This window comes from Castor canadensis, chromosome 12, assembly GCF_047511655.1.
Source record: "Castor canadensis chromosome 12, mCasCan1.hap1v2, whole genome shotgun sequence".
Lineage (NCBI taxonomy): Eukaryota > Metazoa > Chordata > Mammalia > Rodentia > Castoridae > Castor > Castor canadensis.
Genome location: NC_133397.1, coordinates 109,521,929 through 109,543,550, shown reverse-complemented (window position 1 = coordinate 109,543,550; position 21,622 = coordinate 109,521,929). Strand labels below are relative to the sequence as shown.

The 21,622-nt window shown below is 37.9% G+C and overlaps 1 protein-coding gene and 1 pseudogene across 2 annotated transcripts in view; one reads left to right on the top strand and one right to left on the bottom strand.

The window, feature by feature from the left end:
- Hipk1 (homeodomain interacting protein kinase 1) overlaps nt 1-21,622 on the top strand; it is a 60,081-nt gene that overhangs the window by 27,405 nt on the left and 11,054 nt on the right. For both annotated transcript variants that reach the window (XM_074050711.1, XM_020166341.2), the window contains exons 4-11: nt 3,693-3,812; nt 4,536-4,622; nt 5,756-5,940; nt 6,241-6,403; nt 7,361-7,586; nt 17,698-17,819; nt 18,715-18,849; nt 21,433-21,575. In XM_074050711.1, coding sequence (XP_073906812.1) covers nt 3,693-3,812; nt 4,536-4,622; nt 5,756-5,940; nt 6,241-6,403; nt 7,361-7,586; nt 17,698-17,819; nt 18,715-18,849; nt 21,433-21,575 — 1,181 coding nt within the window. The remainder of the gene's footprint in view (nt 1-3,692; nt 3,813-4,535; nt 4,623-5,755; nt 5,941-6,240; nt 6,404-7,360; nt 7,587-17,697; nt 17,820-18,714; nt 18,850-21,432; nt 21,576-21,622) is intronic.
- On the bottom strand, nt 1,144-1,882 carry LOC109688089 (transcription initiation factor TFIID subunit 12 pseudogene; annotated as a pseudogene).

Sequence of the window (21,622 nt, the reverse complement as noted above, 5' to 3'; positions counted from 1 at the left end):
AGAAATCATGCATGTAATTGATAATACAATTGTAAATTCTGTGAAGGAAATGTAGCTTGCAGTATGTGTGTGGGTGTGGTGCATATGGACATATTCCCTATTTATGTCTTAAATCCTTCTTGAGGATATTAATGTTTTTCCATTGTTACTATACTAGTCCAGGCTGTCTTCATCAATTAATTACCTACACTGCTAGACCTTATCCCTTTTGCTGCTCTCTTATCTGTCCAATTTTTTTTTCAGAGTGAGATTTTCAAAACACAGATGGCGAACATACCATGCCCTCAGGCTCCAGTGATTTCCATTGCTTTTAGAATAAAAGGCCTAAATATGTCCTCAGAGCTCCTGCATGGATTGCCCCTGCCCTTACTCTCCTTCCAGCCCCATTGTCATCATTTCAGCATTGCTTAAGAATATGTTGAACTGGAGGTGTGACTCAAGCAGTAGGGTGCCTGCTTTGCAAGCATGAAGTCCTGAGTTCTAACCCCAGTGCCACAAAAAAAAAAAAAAAAAGAGTTTCCTTCCTTCCGGCACAGGTCCTTGCACATTCTGTTCCCACAGTCCAGCACTCTTCACCACCGCCCATTCTTTCATTCAGCAAGTGCTTAGTTATTTATCAGTGGAAGGGTCATTTCCCTAAGGAGCCTTTCCTCACCAGTCCCATTCTAGCTCAGGTTCCTTAATTACATATTTTTTGTTTTTATTTTTTTTTAAGGTTGAATTATACAGTCAGTGTCTGTCCCTTATTAGACTGCAGGCTTTACAATAGTAAGAGCTAAGTCTGTTTCTGTAAGTCACTGCTGCTTGTCTCAATAATGCTTATTGAAAGAAAGAATGAGTGTATGTGCAGTACATATAGTTTTGTTGTACATATAAAGTTGTGGATATAAAGGAACAAACATATTTCATCAGATTGAAGATACCACTGGTTGAAGGATGCCCCATTTTTCCTTTAAGAAAGAAAAAATGCTGCCAATTAAATCACAATAACTATAACTTGTGATGTATTTCCCAGTTTCAAAATGTTAATATGAAAACAGTACCTTTTATTTTTTTAGATTTTTTTGAGCCAGGATCTTGCTATGGAGCCCAGGTTGGTTTTTTTTGTTTTGTTTTGTTTAGTTTTGTTTTTTTAGGGTAGGAGGCTTTATTCTTTTGACAAATCATCTCAGTCATTATTGATATTGCTGCATTGTTAATAAAAAAAATATGCTTCTCTGTAAAGCATTTAAAAAAAATTCCAAGAATGAGACGGCTGAGGTCTCAGCTCAAGTATCTCCAAATACATTGTTGTCCATTCTCTGCCCTTTCTGCGTGTTATTTCTTGGTTGTTTTCCGCATCAGTGGCATTCTGTGTTTATGAGCTTCTGTGGTGCAAGCTTTTTTGTAGGGTCAGATTTCTTCAGAGCCAAATCCTGGAATCCACATGTTCACTGGTGCTCTAGGTGCAGCTGGACAGCTGGCAGGCGGCTATTGCTACCCTCTCAATAAAATTGTCAGCCATCTGCAGCAGCATCTCCTCCACATCTTCATCCACCTGCTCATTAAGGTTCACTTCTCTTACTAAGTCCTGGAATTTCTTCTTGGTCAATACCTGATTGTTTTTAGGGCTAAGACGACCCCCTGTCCAGGAGTGCCGGGTATCTTTACCACTGTAGTGCTATTGGCCATGGAGCCTTGTACAGGGTGCTAGCTCGTTCTGGTTTTATGGATGAGACATTGGAGGGGTTGATTAGGGCTGAGGGGCCAAACTGGTTCATAATCTGTCGAGCTTTGGACTTAAGCTCATAGAGCTTATCAAGATCCTGTTTCTTTTTGGAGCTGTGAGGACCAAGGGCAGTGGAAGGCAGTAGCGTCTGTCTCCCCATGATACGCGGAGACCGCCCCATTTGAAGCTTTCGTCTTAGTTGCTGGTCTGACACCAGGTTGTCCTGCCTCCCACGTGCTGGGATTACAGGCATATACTACAATGCCTGGCTTTGAAATGTGCCTTTTAGAATCAGTAAAGTGTAGTAGTTTTTTAAAAACTAAGTGAGAGTTATTTAATTTACAGTCTGCTTTTCTACTTACTATATTAAGAATTTCTTTTATATGTCAACAAATACCCTTTATCCTGTCACATAAAATGTCTGCATAAGATTTCATTGTACAGATTTTTATCATGGATTTCAAAAATATTTCACCTTTTTACTTGAAAAAGAAGTTCATATTTAAAATGTTCTTATTCACATTTAACTTTTCTTTTCCTATTTGCTAATGTTATAGTTTGGTTTCCAGTGAGGCAGCTCCCTAGATTGAGACTAATATTGCTGTATCTAAAATTGTGTTGTGGCAGCAGACAGACCAGGCCTATGGGCCATAGCTTGCAAACTCCTGCTTTATACTAAAAAGTTATTGAGGCCTGGGGTTGTGGCTGTGGTGGAGTGCTTGCCTGGCATGCATGAGGCCCTGAGTTCAATCCCCAGCTCCTCACACAGAGCAATTATCAAGGATCCTCTGGAGCTCTTTCGACATAGCTGATGTCTTAGAAATTAAAACTGGGAATTTTGGGGCTGGGGAAAGGTAGGAAGTAAGGTTTTTTTTTTCTTGTTTACAATTTTTTTTTTCTCATTTCATAGTAACTATAGCCATTCATTTATGGCAGGAATTTGTAAGAAAAAAGTCATTTCTTGGTATTGCTCTCAAGGGTAGGGTGAGAAGCAGATTACCCCTTCTGTTGCTTTTCTGGTTGGGGAGAATTTTAGAAGCAAACAGCTGTGAGAAATCAGACAGATTTTTTTTAAACAAAAGTATGCAAACACATTTCATAGCCATCAGAGCAGTGGTATCATCACATATCACTTGAAAGTCCCTGTGTCTGTGAGAGGACATTGAAAAGGCAAACAGCTTTGTTAGTGTTATCATGGAAACAACATTTACTTCATAGATGCCTGCAAAGGTGGGAGCCTCCAGGGATCCTAGCACATCATAGTTTGAGAACTGCTGGCCTAGTTCACAGTAGGTGATTAATAAATGTTGACTGAGGTAAATACAATACCTGCCCCCTACTAAAATGGGGATAGAAAGGCTAGGTTAAGTACCGAATCTCGGTGTGAGAGAGAAGTCTGTGGCTATTTAAAGTAGGGCAATTGAAAGGAAGAAAGATATTTGAGGGAATTTTTTCCTAATCTTTTGAATTTGGTAATGTATCTTTAAAAAAGGAGGAAAAAAGGTAACTCATGAAAAAGTTTGTTGGAAACTATTCTGGTCTAACCTAGAAATCTAAAATTTTTGGAGCTTTTTACAAAAGCCTAACAAAAAGAAAAGATGGCACTCAAAAATCTCAAAACTGGGGTTGGAGGTGTGGCCCAAGTGGTAGAATGCTTTATTTAACAAGTATAGATCCCTAAGTTCAAACCCCTGGATTGCCAAAAAACAAACAGAAAAGCAAAAAACCTAAAAACTGTCTTCCCTTTTAAATATCAGATGTGGTAATGTGGTGGTCACTAAATGAGTATTTGTGTGTTACCGTGCACAAGTCTGTATTATGTATTTGCAGATTATTTATAGACAAAATTCAGTTGTATTGGTCAAAGAGTTAATTTCTTTGTAGTATCTTCCTTTTTTGGCTAGAATTAATATTTTAATGTAAAAATCTTTGATAATTTCTAATTTCACTCCCACATTGATATTTGATGGTTTTGATGTTTCAGATTCGTTACATTTCACAAACGCAAGGCCTGCCAGCTGAATATCTTCTCAGTGCTGGAACAAAAACAACCAGGTTTTTCAACAGAGATCCTAATTTGGGGTACCCACTGTGGAGGCTTAAGGTCTGTCTTCCCCAGTACTACTCACTCCTCTATTCCCTGCCTCCTACTTTGAACGTGAACTTTAGTTATTAAATTCTTGGCTTGAAGGAGAGGAAGGAGAAGGGGAAAGGTGTGTTTGCAGAAGGATGAAGAATCACTTCACTGTACCCATTAAGCTTATTCTTGGTTAAAACAAACTAATGAAGTGCTGGCTCAGTAGGCTGAAGTTACTTCATGTATTTAGAACGAGAAGTTGAATATGTGCACAGTAGTGTTCACCATTAAGCGGTACGAACTAGAGAAATTTAGTAATGACTATTTTAGAGACTTCTCAGTAAACATGATAGAAGATCAAATTTTTAAACTGCTCACGTTCAGTCCTTAATGTATCTTCTTGAAACAAATGTCTGCATTTTACTTCTGAGCCCATTTCTTGAATTTGACTGTCCCTGTAGCATCTGCCTGTGAGCCCCTTGAACAGTTACCATGGAGAGGTCAGCTACAAGTGCTTTAAGAGAGCGATGGTCCATCCCTGTTGACCTGACCTTCTTCAGGGTGTTTTTATCTTATCACTGTTGAAAGGGTGGCCTGAAATCAAGGCTTCATCTGTCCACCGGATGATTTTCTGGTTGTAATCTGCGCCATCAATGGTTGGCTAGGTGACAACACTTGTTCTGGCTCTAATTTAGAATAATATACGAAAATAACATACAGATGGAATGTTTTAAAATTCATATTTTATAGACACCCGAAGAACATGAATTGGAGACTGGAATAAAATCAAAAGAAGCTCGGAAATATATTTTTAACTGTTTAGATGACATGGCTCAGGTAAGTATGGCACGTTTTAGAAAGTCAGACATTTATATGGTTCTTGAATCAGAGACACATTTCTGTTGCTATACTAAAGACAGATTTAACTTTTTGCCTTATTAGTTCTTTCATTTTTTACAGAAAAAGCACATTAATATTCTGCCATGTATTGAGGGTACACCTGAATCCTAACAATGGATACTTATAATATTACAGGTTGAATATCCCTAATCCAGATATCTGAAATCCAAAATGCTCAGAAATCTTTGAATGCTGACTTGATCCTTAAAAATTTTCAGATTTTGGAGCATTGTGGATTTTGATGTTAGGGTGCTCCTCTGGTAATTGTGCAAATATTCCAAAATCCCAAACCTCTGAAATCTGAAGCACTTTTGGTCCCAAGCATTTGGAATAAAGTATATTCAACCTGTGTATATTTATTTCACTCTTGCTTTTGCTTAACTGGTCTTGTTACATATCAATATTTTAAAACATTGTTTATGAAGGTGTCTTATTCCATTTTCTCTACTAAATAAATAATTGCATAAAGTTAACATTTATTGAGAGTGCTTATTATGTTCCAAATTCTGTTTAAACACTTTGCACTGACTCTGTCATTTAATCTTTTAAACAATAGAAATACACACACATATATATATATATTATTTTTTTTTTTTCCCTTTTTTGTGGTATTGGGGCTTGAACTCAGGGCCTTCACCTTGAGCCACTCCACCAGCTCTAGTTTTGTGAGGGGTTTTTTAAGATAGGATCTCACAGAACTATTTGCCAAGGCTGGCTTCAAACTGCGATCCTGCCCCCTGAGTAGATAGGATTACAGGCATGAGCCACCAGCGCCTACCTAGAAACTTTTATATTTAAGCAGTAAAAATTACTTTGTTTAACTTGTTCCAAATTTTTAATGACAAGAATTTATTCAGTTTTATTCTACCACTTAGGCAGTGTAAGAAGAATTTCCTCCCATGAAAATTATTACAGTGTAATAAAAATGAGTTCCTTCAGGTTTCTCTTTGCTCAAATGCTAACATTAAATATCTTCTCCCTCCCCTTTGGAGAGAAAAGCAGATACAATAAATCCATAATCTACTTTTAAACTTAAGTAAAGAAGTATATTTCTGAATTTTCCTTGGAAGGTGAATATGTCTACAGATTTAGAGGGAACAGACATGTTGGCAGAGAAGGCGGACCGAAGAGAATACATTGATCTGTTAAAAAAAATGCTAACAATTGATGCAGATAAGAGAATTACTCCTCTGAAAACCCTTAACCATCAGTTTGTGACGATGACTCACCTCCTGGATTTTCCACATAGCAATCAGTGAGTATGGTGTAGTGTGATGTGGTTCTTGGTGGGGTTGCCGTCGTGCAAATGGAGCTCTCAAGTTAGCAGCAACTTTGCTGCTGTGTGGCTGGCTTACTCATGCTTATCTTTCTGTTGAAAACTCATAAGATTGAAAATTTAAATGTATATTTTCCTCTCATGATTACAAAAAAACTCTTGATTCATTTTTTTTTAACTGAAAGTACTTCAAAAAAAAGAAAGTTTAATTTATGTTCAGCTTGAGTTACTTGCTGTTTTAACTCCTGCATTGATTTAGTGACTCTGAATCTTTTTCAGTGTTAAGTCCTGTTTCCAGAACATGGAGATCTGCAAGCGGAGGGCTCACATGTACGATACAGTGAGTCAGATCAAGAGCCCCTTCACTACACATGTTGCTCCCAATACAAGCACAAACCTAACCATGAGCTTCAGCAACCAGCTCAGCACCGTGCACAATCAGGTACCCAGTGGATGACTTTACAGCTCAGGCCTTTGTGCAATAGAAATGATTGAGAGGACAGGGTGGCATAAAGCAACCAGTCTGTCTCGATGGTCTTGTTGCTTCTTAAGAATTTTCTACTTGGCAAAAGTGATGGAAGGTGGGGTAGGTTGATACACCTAATAGGTCATATGCTGAAAAAAATGAGGGACAGAGGCCTACTGCATGGCTTCATAAGTCTCAGCATAGTCAAATGGATCTGAGTTATATACTGCTGCTGTTGTACTGACTTTAGCCAAATGACTCTTTCTCCCTGTTAGGAGAAGGATTATTCTGTCTCAATACTTTACTAAAAGGTACTTTAATTATCTTTAAGGATAGTTTTGCATTTGTTTGCTCTGGAGCAGTATTTATAGTTAAGTTTGTTTTCTGAAGCTGTAAGCTTCTCAATTTCTTAATTTGGTCTACTATTTATTTATTTGTTTATTTTTGTGGTACTGGGGCTTGAACTCAGGGTCTTCACCTTGAGCCACTCCACCAGCCCTGTTTTTGTGAAGGGTTTTTCCAGATGGTTTCATGAACTCTTTGCCTGGGCTGGCTTTGAACTTTTATCCTCCTGAATAGCTAGGATTACAGGCATGAGCCACCATTGCCTGGCTTGGTCTACTTTTAAATGGGCACTACCACCCAGGAATTTTTGTGTAGAAGTAATTTTTTGTAGTAATTATATACCTACACTGAGGCCAGGACCAAAAAAAAAAAAAAAACCCATTTATTACTCTTTGTTTGCTTATTTGACTTTATAATATGTCTTAAATTCAGAGATTGGGAAAATTTCTTAAGCAGAGAGTTATTTGAAAGACCATCAACCTTACATTTGAAAACTTTGTTCTAAGTTTTTCTGGGTAGATTCTGCATACACAAAAATATTGTCTATCTCTGCCTTATACCCATGTACAATATGACCTTCTGTTCTAGGCCAGTGTCCTAGCTTCCAGTTCTACAGCAGCAGCAGCTACTCTTTCTCTGGCTAGTTCAGACGTCTCGCTGCTGAATTACCAGTCGGCTTTGTACCCATCATCTGCCGCGCCTGTGCCTGGAGTCACCCAGCAGGGCGTCTCCTTGCAGCCCGGAGCCACCCAGATCTGCACGCAGACAGATCCGTTCCAGCAGACATTTATAGTGTGTCCACCTGCTTTTCAGAGTAAGTGGACACTCCTCACGCACAGCATTACATTGGACCTGCCTCTACTGGGCAGGTCTGCTTGTTCAGTTCTGACCTTTGACACGTTTAAACTATGTCTCCAGTGAATTGGGTGATGATAGCACAGTGAATTTTCCTTTCTGTAGTGATTATTTCTCTAGTTACGGTGCTGCTGACTCATTACAGGAGCTTAACTTATGTTCCATTAACTGAATTGCCTGATAAAAGATTTTTGCTCATTGAGGCCTTATGTCAATATCATATATCTTGTGTAGGCATGTATACATCAATATACGGAATATGTACATCTTAAAAATTTGTTGTAATAAAAATTATTATATATTGAATTTAATTTCTGTTTTTTCTTTTTTATTTCTTTGATTCAAATGTGCATACAATGTTTGGGTCATTTCTCCCCCCTCCCCCCCGCCCCCTCCCTTTCTCTGCCCTCTCCCTCTCCCCGCCACCCCATCGCTACCAGGGAGAAACTGTTTTGCCCTTATCTCTAATTTTGTTGAAGAGAGAGTATAAGCAGTAATAGGAAGGAACAAGGGTTTTTGCTAGTTGAGATAAGGATAGCTATATGGGGAGATTCCTTGTATTGCTTTCCTGTACATATGTGTTACATTCTCCTTTGCATTGAAGACATCAAATGCTATCTTGTGTTTTTTTTGTTTTTTTTTTTTGGGTGTCTTACCTATCCTCATACCTCCCTTGTGTGCTCTCCTCATCATGTGATCAAAGTCCAATTCCTTTGTTGTGTTTGCCCTTGATCTAAAGTCCACATATGAGGGAGAACATACGATTTTTGCTCTTCTGGGCCAGGCTAACCTCACTCAGAATGATGTTCTCCAATTCCATCCATTTACCAGCAAATGATAACATTTCGTTCTTCTTCATGGCTGCATAAAATTCCACTGTGTATAAATACCACATTTTCATTCATCAGTGGTGGGGCATCTTGGCTGTTTCCATAACTTGGCTATTGTGAATAGTGCCGCAATAAACATGGGTGTGCAGGTGCCTCTGGAGTAACCTGTGTCACAGTCTTTTGGGTATATCCCCAAGAGTGGTATTGCTGGATCATATGGCAGATCTATGTTTAGATTAAGAAGCTTCCAAATTTTTTTCCAGAGTGGTTGTACTAGTTTACATTCCCACCAACAGTGTAAGAGGGTTCCTTTTTCCCCTCATCCTCACCAACACCTGTTGTTGGTGGTGTTGCTGATGATGGCTATTCTAACAGGGGTGAGGTGGAATCTTAGCGTGGTTTTAATTTGCATTTCCTTTATTGCTAGAGATGGTGAGCATTTTTTCTTGTGTTTTCTGGCCATTTGAATTTCTTCTTTTGAGAAAGTTCTGTTTAGTTCACATGCCCATTTCTTTATTGGTTCATTAATTTTGGGACAGTTTAGTTTTTTGAGTTCCCTATATATTTTGGTTATCAGTCCCTTGTCTGATGTGTAGCTGGCAAATATTTTCTCCCACTCTGTGGGTGTTCTCTTCAGTTTAGAGACCATTTCTTTTGTTGAGCAGAAGCTTTTTAGTTTTATGAAGTCCCATTTGTCTATGCTATCTCTTAGTTGCTGAGCCGCTGGGGTTCTGTTGAGAAAGTCCTTGCCTATACCTATTAGTTCCAAAGTGTTTCCTCCTCTTTTCTGTACCAACTTTAGAGTTTGGGGTCTGATATTAAGGTCCTTGATCGATTTTGAGTTAATACTGGCATAGGGTGATAAACATGGATCTAGTTTCAGTTTTTTGCAGACTGCTAACCAGTTTTCCCAGCAGTTTTTGTTGAAGAGGCTGTCTTTTCTCCATGGTATATTTTTAGTGCCTTTGTCAAACATAAGTTGTTTATAGTTGTGTGGCTTCATATCCGGATCCTCTATTCTGTTCCACTGGTCTTCATGTCTGTTTTTGTGCCAGTACCATGCTGTTTTTATTGTTATTGCTTTGTGATATAATTTGAAGTCAGGTATTGTGATACCTACAACATTGTTCTTTTTGCCTTGACTATTCGTGGCCTCTTGTGTTTTCAAATAAATTTAACGGTAGAGTTTTCATTCTCTTTGATGAATGTCATTGGGATTTTGATGGGAATTGCATTAAACATGTAGATTGCTTTTGGGAGTACAGCCATTTTTACTATGTTGAGTCTACCAATCCATGAGCATTGGAGATCTCTCCACTTTCTATAGTCTTCCTCAATCTCTTTCTTCAGGAGTTTATAGTTTTCCTTGTAGAGGTCACTCACATCCTTTGTTAAGTTTACTCCTTAAGTAAACTTAAGTTTACTTACTTAAGTTTTTCACCGTTAGGTATAATGCTGGCTGTAGGTTTGTCATATATAGCTTTTATAATGTTGAGGTACTTTCCTTCTATTCCTAGTTTTCTTAGAGCTTTTATCATGAAATGGTGTTGGATCTTATCAAAGGCTTTTTCTGCATCTATTGAGATGATCAAGTCGTTTTTGTCTTTGCTTCTGTTAATGTGGTTTATTACATTTATTGATTTTCATATGTTGAACCACCCCTGCATTCCTGGGATGAAGCCTACTTGGTCATGGTGAATGATCTTTTTGATGTGTTGTTGAATTCGGTTTGCCATTATTTTATGGAGGATTTTTGTGTCAGTGTTCATTAAGGAGATTGGCCTATAGTTCTCCTTTTTGGAGGTGTCTTTGCCTGGTTTTGGGATAAGTGTAATACTGGCTTCATAAAACGCATTAGGCAGTTTTCCTTCCCTTTCTATTTCATGGAACAGTTTAAGGAGGGTTGGTATTAGTTCTTCTTTAAAGGTCTGGTAGAATTCAGCAGAGAATTCATCAGGTCCTGGACTTTTCTTTTTGGGAGACTCTTGATTGCTGCTTCAATTTCATTTTGTGTTACAGATCTATTCAGGTGATTAATGACCTCTTGGTTCAGTTTTAGATGATCATTAGTATCTAGAAATCTGCCCATTTCTTCAAGATTTTCAAATTTATTTGAATATAGATTCTCAAAGTAGTCTCTGATGATCTCTTGGACTTCCATGGTGTTTGTTGTTGTTATCTCCCCTTTTGCATTCCTGATTTTATTGATTGGGTTTTTTCTCTCCTCATTTTAGTCAGGTTTGCCAGGGGTCTATCGATGTTGTTTATTTTTTCAAAATAAACCAACTTTTTGTTTTATTAATTCTTTGTGTGGTTTTTTTGGTTTCTATTTCATTGATTTCAGCTCTCATTTTTATTATTTCTCTCCTTCTATTTGTTTTGGGATTTGCTTGTTCCTGTTTTCTAGGAGTTTGAGATGTATCATTAGGTCATTGATTTGAGATCTTTCAGTCTTTTTAATATATGTACTCATGGCTATAAACTTTCCTCTCAGGACTGCCTTTGCTGTGTCCCATAGGTTCCAGGAGGTTGTGTTTTCATTTTCATTGACTTCCAGGAACCTTTTAATTTCCTCTTTTATTTCATCAATGAACCATTGTTCATTAAGCAGTGAGTTGTTTAGTTTCCATCTGTTTGCATGTTTTTTGTCTTTATTTTTGTTATTGAGTTCTAGTTTTATTGCATTGTGATCAGATAGAGTGCATAGTATAATTTCTATTTTCTTACATTTGTTGTGGCTCGCTTTGTGCCCTAGGATATGATCTGTTTTGGAGAAGGTTCCGTGGGCTGGTGAGAAAAATATATATTGTGTAGAAGTTGGATGAAATGTTCTGTAGACATCAGCTAGGTCCATTTGATCTATGCTATGTTTTAGATCTAGGATTTCTTGATTGATTTTTTGTTTGGATGACCTATCTATTGACGATAGTGGGGCATTAAAGTCTCCCACGACCACTGTGTTGGAGTTAATAACACAGCTTGTAGGTCCTTCAGGTTATGTTTGATGAAATTGGGTGTGTTGACATTGGGTGCATATAGGTTGATAATTGTTATTTCCTTTTGGTCTATTTCCCGTTTTATTAGTATGGAATGTCCTTCTTTATCTCGTTTGATCAATGTGGGTTTGAAGTCTACTTTGTCCGAGATACGTGTTGCTACTCCTGCCTGTTTTTGGGGACCATTGGCTTGGTAAATCTTCTTTCAGCCTTTCATTCTAAGCCTATGCTCATTTCTGTCGGTGAGATGGTTCTCCTGTAAGCAACAAATTGTTGGATCTTCCTTTTTAATCTAGTTCATCAAATGGTTCCTTTTGATGGGGGAATTAAGTCCATTCACATTAAGTGTTAGTACTGATAGGTATGTGGTGATTCCTGTCATTTAGTTGTCTTAGTTGTTTGAGGGTTTGATTGTGTGTACCTAAATAGATGTTACTCTCTACTTTCTTGCTTTTTCTTTTCCTATAGTTTGGTGCTGCCTGCCCTTTCATGGTTATGTTGGGTTTCACTTTCTGTGTGCAGAATCCCTTGAAGAATCTTTTGCGGTGGTGGCTTTGTGGTCTTATATTGTTTTAGTTTCTGCTAATCATGGAAGATTTATTGCTCCATCTATTTTGAATGATAGTTTTGCTGGGTAGAGTATCCTAAGGTTGAAGTTATTTTCATTCAGTGCCCGGAAGATCTCACCCGAAGCTCTTCTTGCTTTTGTTGTTTCTGTTGAGAAGTCTGCTGTGATTTTGATGGGTTTACCTTTGTATGTTATTTGTGTTTTCTCTCTTACAGCCTCCAATATTCTTTCTCTAGTTGCTGTACTTGTTGTTTTTATGATAATATGTTGTGGGATAGTTCTGTTTTGGTGAGGTCTGTTTGGTGTGCTGGAGGCTTTCTGTACCTGTATGGGCATAGTTTTCTCTAGATTTGGGAAATTTTGTGTTATTATTTTGTTGAATATATTACGCATTCCCTTTGCTTGCACCTCTTCTCCTTCTTCAATGCCCATGATTCTCAGGTTTGGTCTTTTGATGGAGTCAGTAATTTCTTGCATTTTCTTTTCACAAGTCTTGAGTTATTTAACTAATAGTTCTTTGGTTTTCCTGTAATTACCATTTCATCTTCGAGTTCTGAGATTCTGTCTTCTGCTTGTTCTAGTCTGCTGGATTGGCCTTCCATTTTGTTTTGCATTTATGTTTCGTTCTTTTTTCTGAGGTTTTTCCATATCCTGAGTTGCTGCTTCCTCTTTAATATTGTCTATTTTCGTCCTGAGTTCATTTATCTCTTTATTTATCATGTTCTTTGTTTCACTTTGGTATTTGTACAGTGCTTGTATAGTTTCTTTTATTTGTTCTTGTGCTTTCTCAAATTCTCTATTTTTGTTGTCTTGGAATTTCTTGAGTGTCTCCTGTACATTTTGGTTGGCCATATCCAGTATCATCTCTAAAATTCTCATTGATTACTTGCAGGATTTCTTCTTTCAGAATGTTCTTGTGGACTTCGTTGGGTTCTTTGGCATAGTTTATCTTCGTTTTGTTGGAGTCTGGATCTGGGCATCTATTTTCTTAATTTCCCTCTGGTTCCTGTACTAATTTATTGTTGGGGATAATTGGTTTCCCTCTTTTTTCCATCTTCTCATCATTGCCCTTGCTACTGTTACTCTGCCTGGGCTGTGTGTAATTCAGTATTTTTGTCTAGTTTATAATAATTACAATGATGATGATATCTAGAATGGAATGGTGAGAGGAGAGGGAAAACAAAGAAGGTAAAGAAAAAGGGAAAACAAAACAAAACAAAAGACAGAGCCGAAGAAATAAATAGGGAGAGATAGTGTACTAATCAACAGTGAGCTAAACAGGCATTAGAAAGAGAGAGGATAAAAAATAAATAAATAAATAAAAATTTAAAAATAAATAAAAAAAATTCCCAAGTTCAAATGCAATAAAGTTTCAGTCTTAATAGATTTGGTGTTAGTCCTTCAGCATCCAGTTCTGGTGTTGGTGTCTGAGTAGTAGTTGTGTGTGCAGGCTTGGGGTGTGGAGGTGTCAGAGTTTTGCCTCTTCTTAGTGGTTTTTTCTGCCAGGTATATCTCCAGCGTCTCTCCAAAAGTTTACTTTAGGAAGCACGCTTTCTGCTTCCTCCTTCTAATCGCCATCTTGGAATCTTCTCTGAATTTAATTTCTTATTTCATTCCATTTTAAAAGTAAAATTATGTCCCAAATGAAAGGTTAGTTTATTATAAAATATAAAAACCTTTTTTATGAATGTAGAAACTGCTGGGCAGCAATGGTTCACACATGTAATCCTAACTACTTGGGAGGTTGAGATCAGGAGAATTGCATTTCGAGGCCAGCCGTGGCATAGTTCTCAAGACCTCCATTTCTTAAATAGCCAGAGCACAGTGGAATGGAGGTATGGCTCAAGTGGTGAAGTGCCTGCTTTGCAAGCACAAAGTCCTGAGTTCAAACCCCAGACTCACCCGCCCCCCCCAAAATGTAAATCTCTCTTAAATAACGTACAGTAGTAAAGATGATCATTTATCAAATTGAAAAATTTTGTACGCTGAGGGGCTGTAGTGGGGAAGGCATTAAGAATATCTGCTCTAGCTTTTGAATCATGTAGTTCCTGTACACTCTGTCAACAGAGGAATGAGATAGCAGAAGAATAATGCTGACTCCATATGTTGCAATAAGATTTTAATTTTAGTTTTCACATTCCCATATGTCTTTATTTTCTTATTATTGTTCTGTGATCCTGGTCTGTTTAGTTTCTTTTTTTCCCTCATATGTGAGAAACGTGTGTTGATGGATTTGGTAATCCATGTAGATAAGTTAAGTTAGTTTTTGGATATTTTCTGCTGACACTCTTGACTTTCTCAAAAAAAAAAAAAAGTCAATATCAGGCCAAATATGGTGGCTCCCACCTATAATCTCAGCCCTTTGGAGGCTGTGGCAGGAGGATCTTGAGACTACATAGCAAGACCTGTCTTGAGAAAGAAAAAAGTGTCAATGTGGGAATAAACTAGGATTCAGGGTGCCCAGAGCACTTTACACAGAAGCATTCTGTCTTTGTACTTCAGTTACTTATTGACTGTGACTCTCTTGTTTGTTTGGTTTATGACAGAGTCGGAGCAAGCAGTAGGAAGTGAGGGGCTGGGGGAGACTGAGAGTTTACCAGGAGGACAGGAGAACAGTAGCGATGTAAGCCTGGGAGAGTGGAAGAGCAGATTCAAAATCCGTAAAAGCAAATTAGCCTAATTTACCAAATTGCTTTCTACATATGCTCATAATAAATAGTAAATTCTGTACTTTGGGTTGTCAGATACTGAACGATGATTCCAGCAAATTTCGCAAATTAGCCTTCCCTTTCCCCACCTCTTCCAAAGTGAGTTTCATTGGAGTTTTCAGATGGGGACCCTGAAGTTTTCTGCTTCTTCTCAGGTGATACTTAGATGAAGTAGATGAACTTTCAAGTATGTTTAATAAAACAAAATGTAAACTGAAGAGGTAGAGGGAAAGAGGGGGATAACCCCTTGTGGTATAAATAGGTAAGTGCAAACTTTGGAAAGGTTTTTACCTAGCTAGGAAGTCTAGATAGTAGAGAAAAATTTGAAATTTTCAAATGAAAGGGAATTTTGAAATTAAGGTGGTGATGCTGATACCTGATATGCATTACTACACACCAGGCAGAGTTCCAAGTGCTTTTCCTTAGTATTTATCCTTACAACCAACCCTAGGAGGTTAGATGACATCATCAGCTCAATTCATAAATGGCAGAACCCTCATGTGCCCAAAGTATTACAACTCTTTATGCAGAATGATGATTTGAACCCAGGCAGTGGGTTTCATCACATATGGATTTTGAAGTATTACTCTATACTGCTTTTCAGTATCTAAACTCAAATAGCTGTAAAGAGCTGTCAGTTGACTGGCCAGCCACCACCATGCACTGGTTTCTACCCACCAGCTGTCTATTCCAGGCTGTCCTCTTTACAAGATGCCTGTACCTAAAAGAGGATGGACCTTCATCAGTTAGGCAGTCTTAACTGTTCTCTCTGTCTTTCCTTGGCTGTTTATAGTTTTAAAAGACTATGTTCAGTAAAAACAGCAATAGCAGAAAACAGAACTCTGGTGCTTACAGGTCAGGATGTAGGGAGACCTGTCCCAAAGTTCTGCCTTTTGTTACTCTGTGTTTCTGCTTGATTGGAAAGAAGCAGCTAGTTTTAACACAGCTCTACTGCTGTGGCTTAGCCTAGTAACTGTAGAGTCACATTTGTAGGTCAGAACTGTAAATGACTTTTCATACTATTCCTCTTGACCAAAATAGACATACATTTTGCTCAGTGGTAACTATTCTTATAATATTGTCCCCTTTTTCTTTATCACCCTGGGATCAGAGATGAGCTTCTGTAGCAAACTTTTCCTCCTAAATTTTGTCTCCTCAGTTCCTGCCAAATTGTAGGAGGCTATTACAATGACAATCTTGAAGTTAGCCATGTGTCCTGGGACTACAGACAAGAATTTTGTGTTGCTTAGCTTTCTTATTGCTTAAGGCTGCCAACATTAAAAAATCTTTAAAATCTGGGTTTATTTTTTATTTAAGTAGCACTTTTTAAATAAGATATCTTAGGATGTTTTGATTCTGATTTTACTAGTCTCTCTTTGTACATTTCTAGAATGTATTTTCTTTTTCTTTTTTTTTTTTTTTTGTGGTACTGGAGCTTGAACTCAGGGCCTACACCTTGAGCCACTCCATCAGTCCTTTTATGTGAAAGGTTTTTTTCAAGATAGGGTCTTGTGAACTATTTGCCCAGGCTGCCTTTGAACCGCAGTCCCCATGATCGCTGCCTCATGAGAAGCTAGGATTACAGATTTGAGCCACTGATGCCTGGCTAGAAGGTATTTTTCTTAATGACAATTTGTTAGTATAATTACTCAGATTACTGAAGTGAAAAATTGGAAGACTGATCATTGCAAATAGCAGTATTATGGTTTATGAGTTGTGCTCCTTTGATACCTCGCTCATTATATTAACAAAAAGTAAGTAAGCTGGTTGTGCTGGTGCATGTTGTAATCCTAACACTCTGGAGGCTGAGACAAGAAGATCTTGAGTTTAAGGCCAGCCTGTGCTGCATAGCAAGACCTGATCTCAGAGAGACAGAGACAGAGACACAGAGAAAGAGAAAGAAGAGAAAGGAGAGGGGATGAGAGAGAAAAAAATAGTTAGTGATAGCTTAGTAGATGTCATTGATGGCGCCTTCTGATTAAGGTGTTTGTATCCACACTTACCCAAATTGCAGGCAGTAATGGATTATAACAGAAACTTAAATTCTCCATATTGAAGGTTTTGATTGATTGATTGGGTATTAGGAGAGGACTTTGAAGACTGTCTTCCTTAGTCTTGACAAAAACAAAAAGCTATGCTGAGTCCCTTTTCCCCAGAATGAGCTATTCCTATTTATGGGAGGCATTTACTCAGCATTTACGCCAAGAGCACAGTAATAAAAAGATAAATAAGACACTGGCCACTGTTCTAAAGATAGTGAAGATTTCTTTATTTTCCTCTCTGTCCTTTAGCCATGAAAGAGGCACATTAGAAAACTGCCAATGACAAGGGCAGACTTCCAAAATAAATAAAAGTTTTATAAGCCAGAATGTCTGCATTTAAATATTTTTATCTTGGGCCTAATTTTATCATTTTCTACTGGTTATAACATTAAAATAAATGACCAATTTGTGAACTTGGTTATATTTATTGAAGAGTGAGGAAAAACGTACTTTAAAACATTATAAACCAAAGGGTAACTTAGATTATAAATTAGATTATTTAATTTTCCAAGAGCTATAATTATATTTGTTTCTTTTTAAAAACAAAGTAGTTTTAAAAGCACTTAAGCTTCTCCCCCATAGTGAATTAAAAGGTAAATGTAATTTTATTAAGTGAAGGTTTTTTGTTTTTTGCTTGTACTCTTAATGAAGATGGGTTGAATATTGTGTTTTAAATCTTATAGCATTAAAAAAATCAGAATTCCCTCAAACCAGTCTTCCCTGTATCACGTCTTCATGTTAATCTAACCTGACATGAACCAAGACTCCCTTTTCTTAACTCCTGAGACTTCTATGAATGAAACGCTTTTGTCTTAAGTGTCTAGAACTAAAACCTAAGTAGTGGAAAAAGTTGAAAATAAACAACAACAAAACCCCAAACAGACAGGTGCAGCAAAGCAATGTAATTTTGATGCTGTTTTCACCAGCTGGGCTACAAGCAACAACCAAGCATTCTGGATTCCCTGTGAGGATGGATAATGCTGTGCCAATTGTACCCCAGGCTCCAGCGGCTCAGCCACTGCAGATACAGTCAGGAGTTCTCACGCAGGTAAAAGCCAGAACAACGTGGATGCTCAATATTGCTGAGGCACTATTGATAAACAGATATTTTGTCCTAGAAAACTGTATTTGTTTTGACTGTAAGGTCTTTCTTGGTCCTGTATCAGTGGTCTTAAAATGAAGCGTCTACAGTGGAACAATGTACTCGTCCCTGTCATCTTCCAGTGTCTTCCCTAGACTTGCAGGATAAATACCTAGACACTGAGAACCAGTCCATCTAAGTTTACTCTGGCTTGGTGGACTGGATCCTCTGACCCTAGATATTGTAAAGCTACAGTACCCACGCAACACTTTTTATTCTAAAATATAAGGTTCTTCCTTTGTTCTCCTAGTGTCTCTTTTACTTACTCTTAGAATTTTCTCACAGTTGAGAGGCTTAATACCATCAAGATGCCTCTTCAAATGTAATGCTCCCTTATTCCTTTTGTTCAACTGACTGGTAGAAAGCTATAAAACGTACTTGTCAGATGATTGATTTAGAAGCTAAGAGGATAGAGATCATGAATTATTTATATAGTAACAAACATTGCTTTTGAAATTCTTTATGTAAATATTTGTAGCCCATGACACAAAAACTTATGAACTCCAAAAGCCCTATTTTTTGAGCAGGAGGAAGAATTCTTAATAAATGCTTTTCACAGAGCTGATCCTCTGACTCTGGCCCAAGAAAGATTCCTGTAGTCTTTTGCTTTAGGCCATTGACATTTGACCTAGTGGGCCAAAGGTGTGAAGTGTTGAAGGGGAAAGGTTGTGCTGGCTTGTGGATTTTAGGTGATACGAAATTGACCAGTAATAACTTGGGGGAATGAGAACCCTTCTGAATGCAGATAAGCTGCCTCGGTGTTCAGTGCTCGTTTCACTCACCTTCCTAATCTACATTTCAGGGAAGCTGTACACCACTAATGGTAGCAACTCTCCACCCTCAAGTAGCCACCATCACACCGCAGTATGCGGTGCCCTTTACTCTGAGCTGCGCAGCCGGCCGGCCGGCACTGGTTGAACAGACAGCTGCTGTACTGGTAATTCCCTCACTTGATTGTGTTACTAACGGAGTTTCTTTGGTTTCTTTCTTTTTTAATTTTTCCTGTTTGTTTTCGTTCTGTTCTGGTTTTCTCATTTCTTAAAAAACAAATTTTAGCTTAGTCTTGCAGAGGGCATGGAAGCATGTGCCATCTTGTGGCTGTGTTCTTGCTGCATCTTAATGTCTCGTTGTTTTCCTCCCAACACTTGCTGAAGCACTGTTGTACTGATTCTCAGTTTGGCTCTGTGAGGAGCCCTATCCCTTGATTCTTCCTTGCCAGCCTAGTGAGGTAAAAGCTCTTGATATAGCCTCAGAAGAGCTTCAGCACTGCCACTGTTTTCTACCCTCTCCTACCCTCCAATCCTTGAGAATGAAGGAAATGGCCTATAGCTTGGCTCTGCTACAGGTACCCGGAAGTCCAAAATTTGAACTTCTTGTCAAGTTAGCACCTTTTTTTTTTTTTTCCTGTTTTAAGCTTTTAAGCTTCTAAAACTTTTGTGCATGTACAAATGCTTAAGATGCTCCTCATTTATTGCTTTATCTGTTGACATGAACCTTCCTTCTGTGAACACAAGCAGAGAGCTCTTTTGGGCACTCTTGATCAGTGGCAGCTTCTGTCTGCCACTGAAAATTGTTCCCTTTAGAATGTGCTTGCAAATCATACTGCTAATTAAAATGAAAGGTAAACTCCGTTCTAGGGGTTTTGAGAGAAATTATTTTATAAATAGGTCTTAATACATGAATATGGCCAACAGTAGACTTGTAAAATATCTTTGTGATTAAAAGTCATGGAGGATAACACGATTATAGTAGTATCAGATTTAGAGATTGGAAATCAAACAAATAGGACTTGCAGGTGTATTTCAGAATTTGTAAGCTTCAGAGTGATTTTTTTGATGTGTTTTAGCTTATTTGGGGGAGTTAGAATTGCTTATTGCATATCTAGCATTTCATTATTTGAAATTTAAAATTAGGTAAGCATTTGAAAACCTAATCGATAATACCAAATTCTGCTATTTTTCATCTTTCAAAGTAGGTTTAAATTCCTTTGTCATTTCTCTATTTGTGAGTGGAAAACACTTTCAGAAGCATACATGGTTGAACTTGTTTGATTTTCAATTTAGGAATTTTTGTCACCTCCAGATTAATTTCCCCTAAACATAAACCGAGTGCTAGGGAGTCAGGTGTGTTTCCCGCTTGGTTGATCTAAGCCACTGATCCTAACTTGCTCACCTATGGTTCTGAGGTTGGAAATGCTAGTTGATACTGATCCCTGGCTGCTTTTCTTAAGTTTGCACTAGCCACTTGCTAAGCTTTGCATATTTTTGTTCTTCTTCTGTCAAAACAGTTCGTCGCTTGGAACGCCAGATTTCTGCCTCACGTTGGAATGTTATTTCTTGCCTTGTTATTAAACTACATGCTTTGTCTTGTGCAGGTGTTGGCTTATGGAAAGACGCATGGTGTGACTTAACATACTTCTCTTATTTTCTGTTTTGTTTTGTTTTGTTTTAAATTCTGCGTATGGTAACAGACGTGTTTGCGGTTTCTCTGCTTTGAAGGCTTCTTGTTGGGAACCAGTATTTGTAACAAGTGGATCTGTTACTTGCAGAAATATTTTAAAAACAGTGTGCTGGTGGCCCTGCAGTTTGAAATTCATGAAACAGAACCATATGTACCCAAGTATTGTAGGTAATTGTACTGCTGAATTTAAGTTTAAAAAGGAAACTTCCAAATCTGTTCCCATTTTTTTTTTCAGAAAATGCCAGAATTTCTGTAAGAAGTACAGAAAGCATTATTTGCTGCTCAGTCTATTGAAAGTGACATAGCTTGTTAAAAACTGGAAGTCTTGTATTTTCTTATAGTGATTAGTTTTTATATAGAAGTATGTTTCTACAAATGATACATAAAACATATATTTCACGTAACTATTAAAAACAATATGATGCCTTTTGCATCTGTTTTTCAAATACTTTACTTACTGCCTTAGTTTTCAATTCTATGACTGCAAATGATGGCCTTGGCTTTCCTTTGGTGGCATCAGCTCTTTTGCCTTTGGTTATGTAGGTCTAGCTTCCTTTTCCAAGTACTGTCCTTTTAATAAAGGGAGCAGTTCCACCCTATGTTTTATGGGTTCAGTTGATCTGCTGTCTTATCTGATTGGTACTCAGATTTTAGAATTTATATATTTTTTAATCGGAAGGGAGTCCTTTTAACTCTTTCTAGGGGAGTATTTTACAGTTTTTGCAAAAAAAAAAAAAAAAAAAAAAAGGGACTCCACTGTCTACCCAGAGTTTACCTCTGAACTTTCAGGCTCCTTTTCACTACAGTATAAGGGAAACTTACCTGCAGGGACCTTTGTTTCTTCATTCCCTGGTGGTCAGGTTATTGAGCTAGCTGTTCTATTTCTTCTTTGCTAAGACTTACAGCCATGAGCCCCCTGACCTTTCTTTCTTAATCTCTGCAAGTTAACAATCTGCAAGCAACTTTTTTTAAAATAAGAATTTTTCTTTCATCTGAAAAACAGAATAAAAAGCCAAGAATGAATCAAGTCTGGATCTTTTCTGTGTGTGTTTCATTACAGCAAGCTTGGCCTGGAGGAACTCAGCAAATTCTCCTGCCTTCCACTTGGCAACAGTTGCCTGGGGTAGCACTGCACAACTCTGTCCAGCCCACAGCAGTGATTCCAGAGGCCATGGGGAGTGGCCAGCAGCTAGCAGACTGGAGGCAAGTGCCCTCTGATTCTCTCTGGGAAATGTACAAGGGCAGATCTT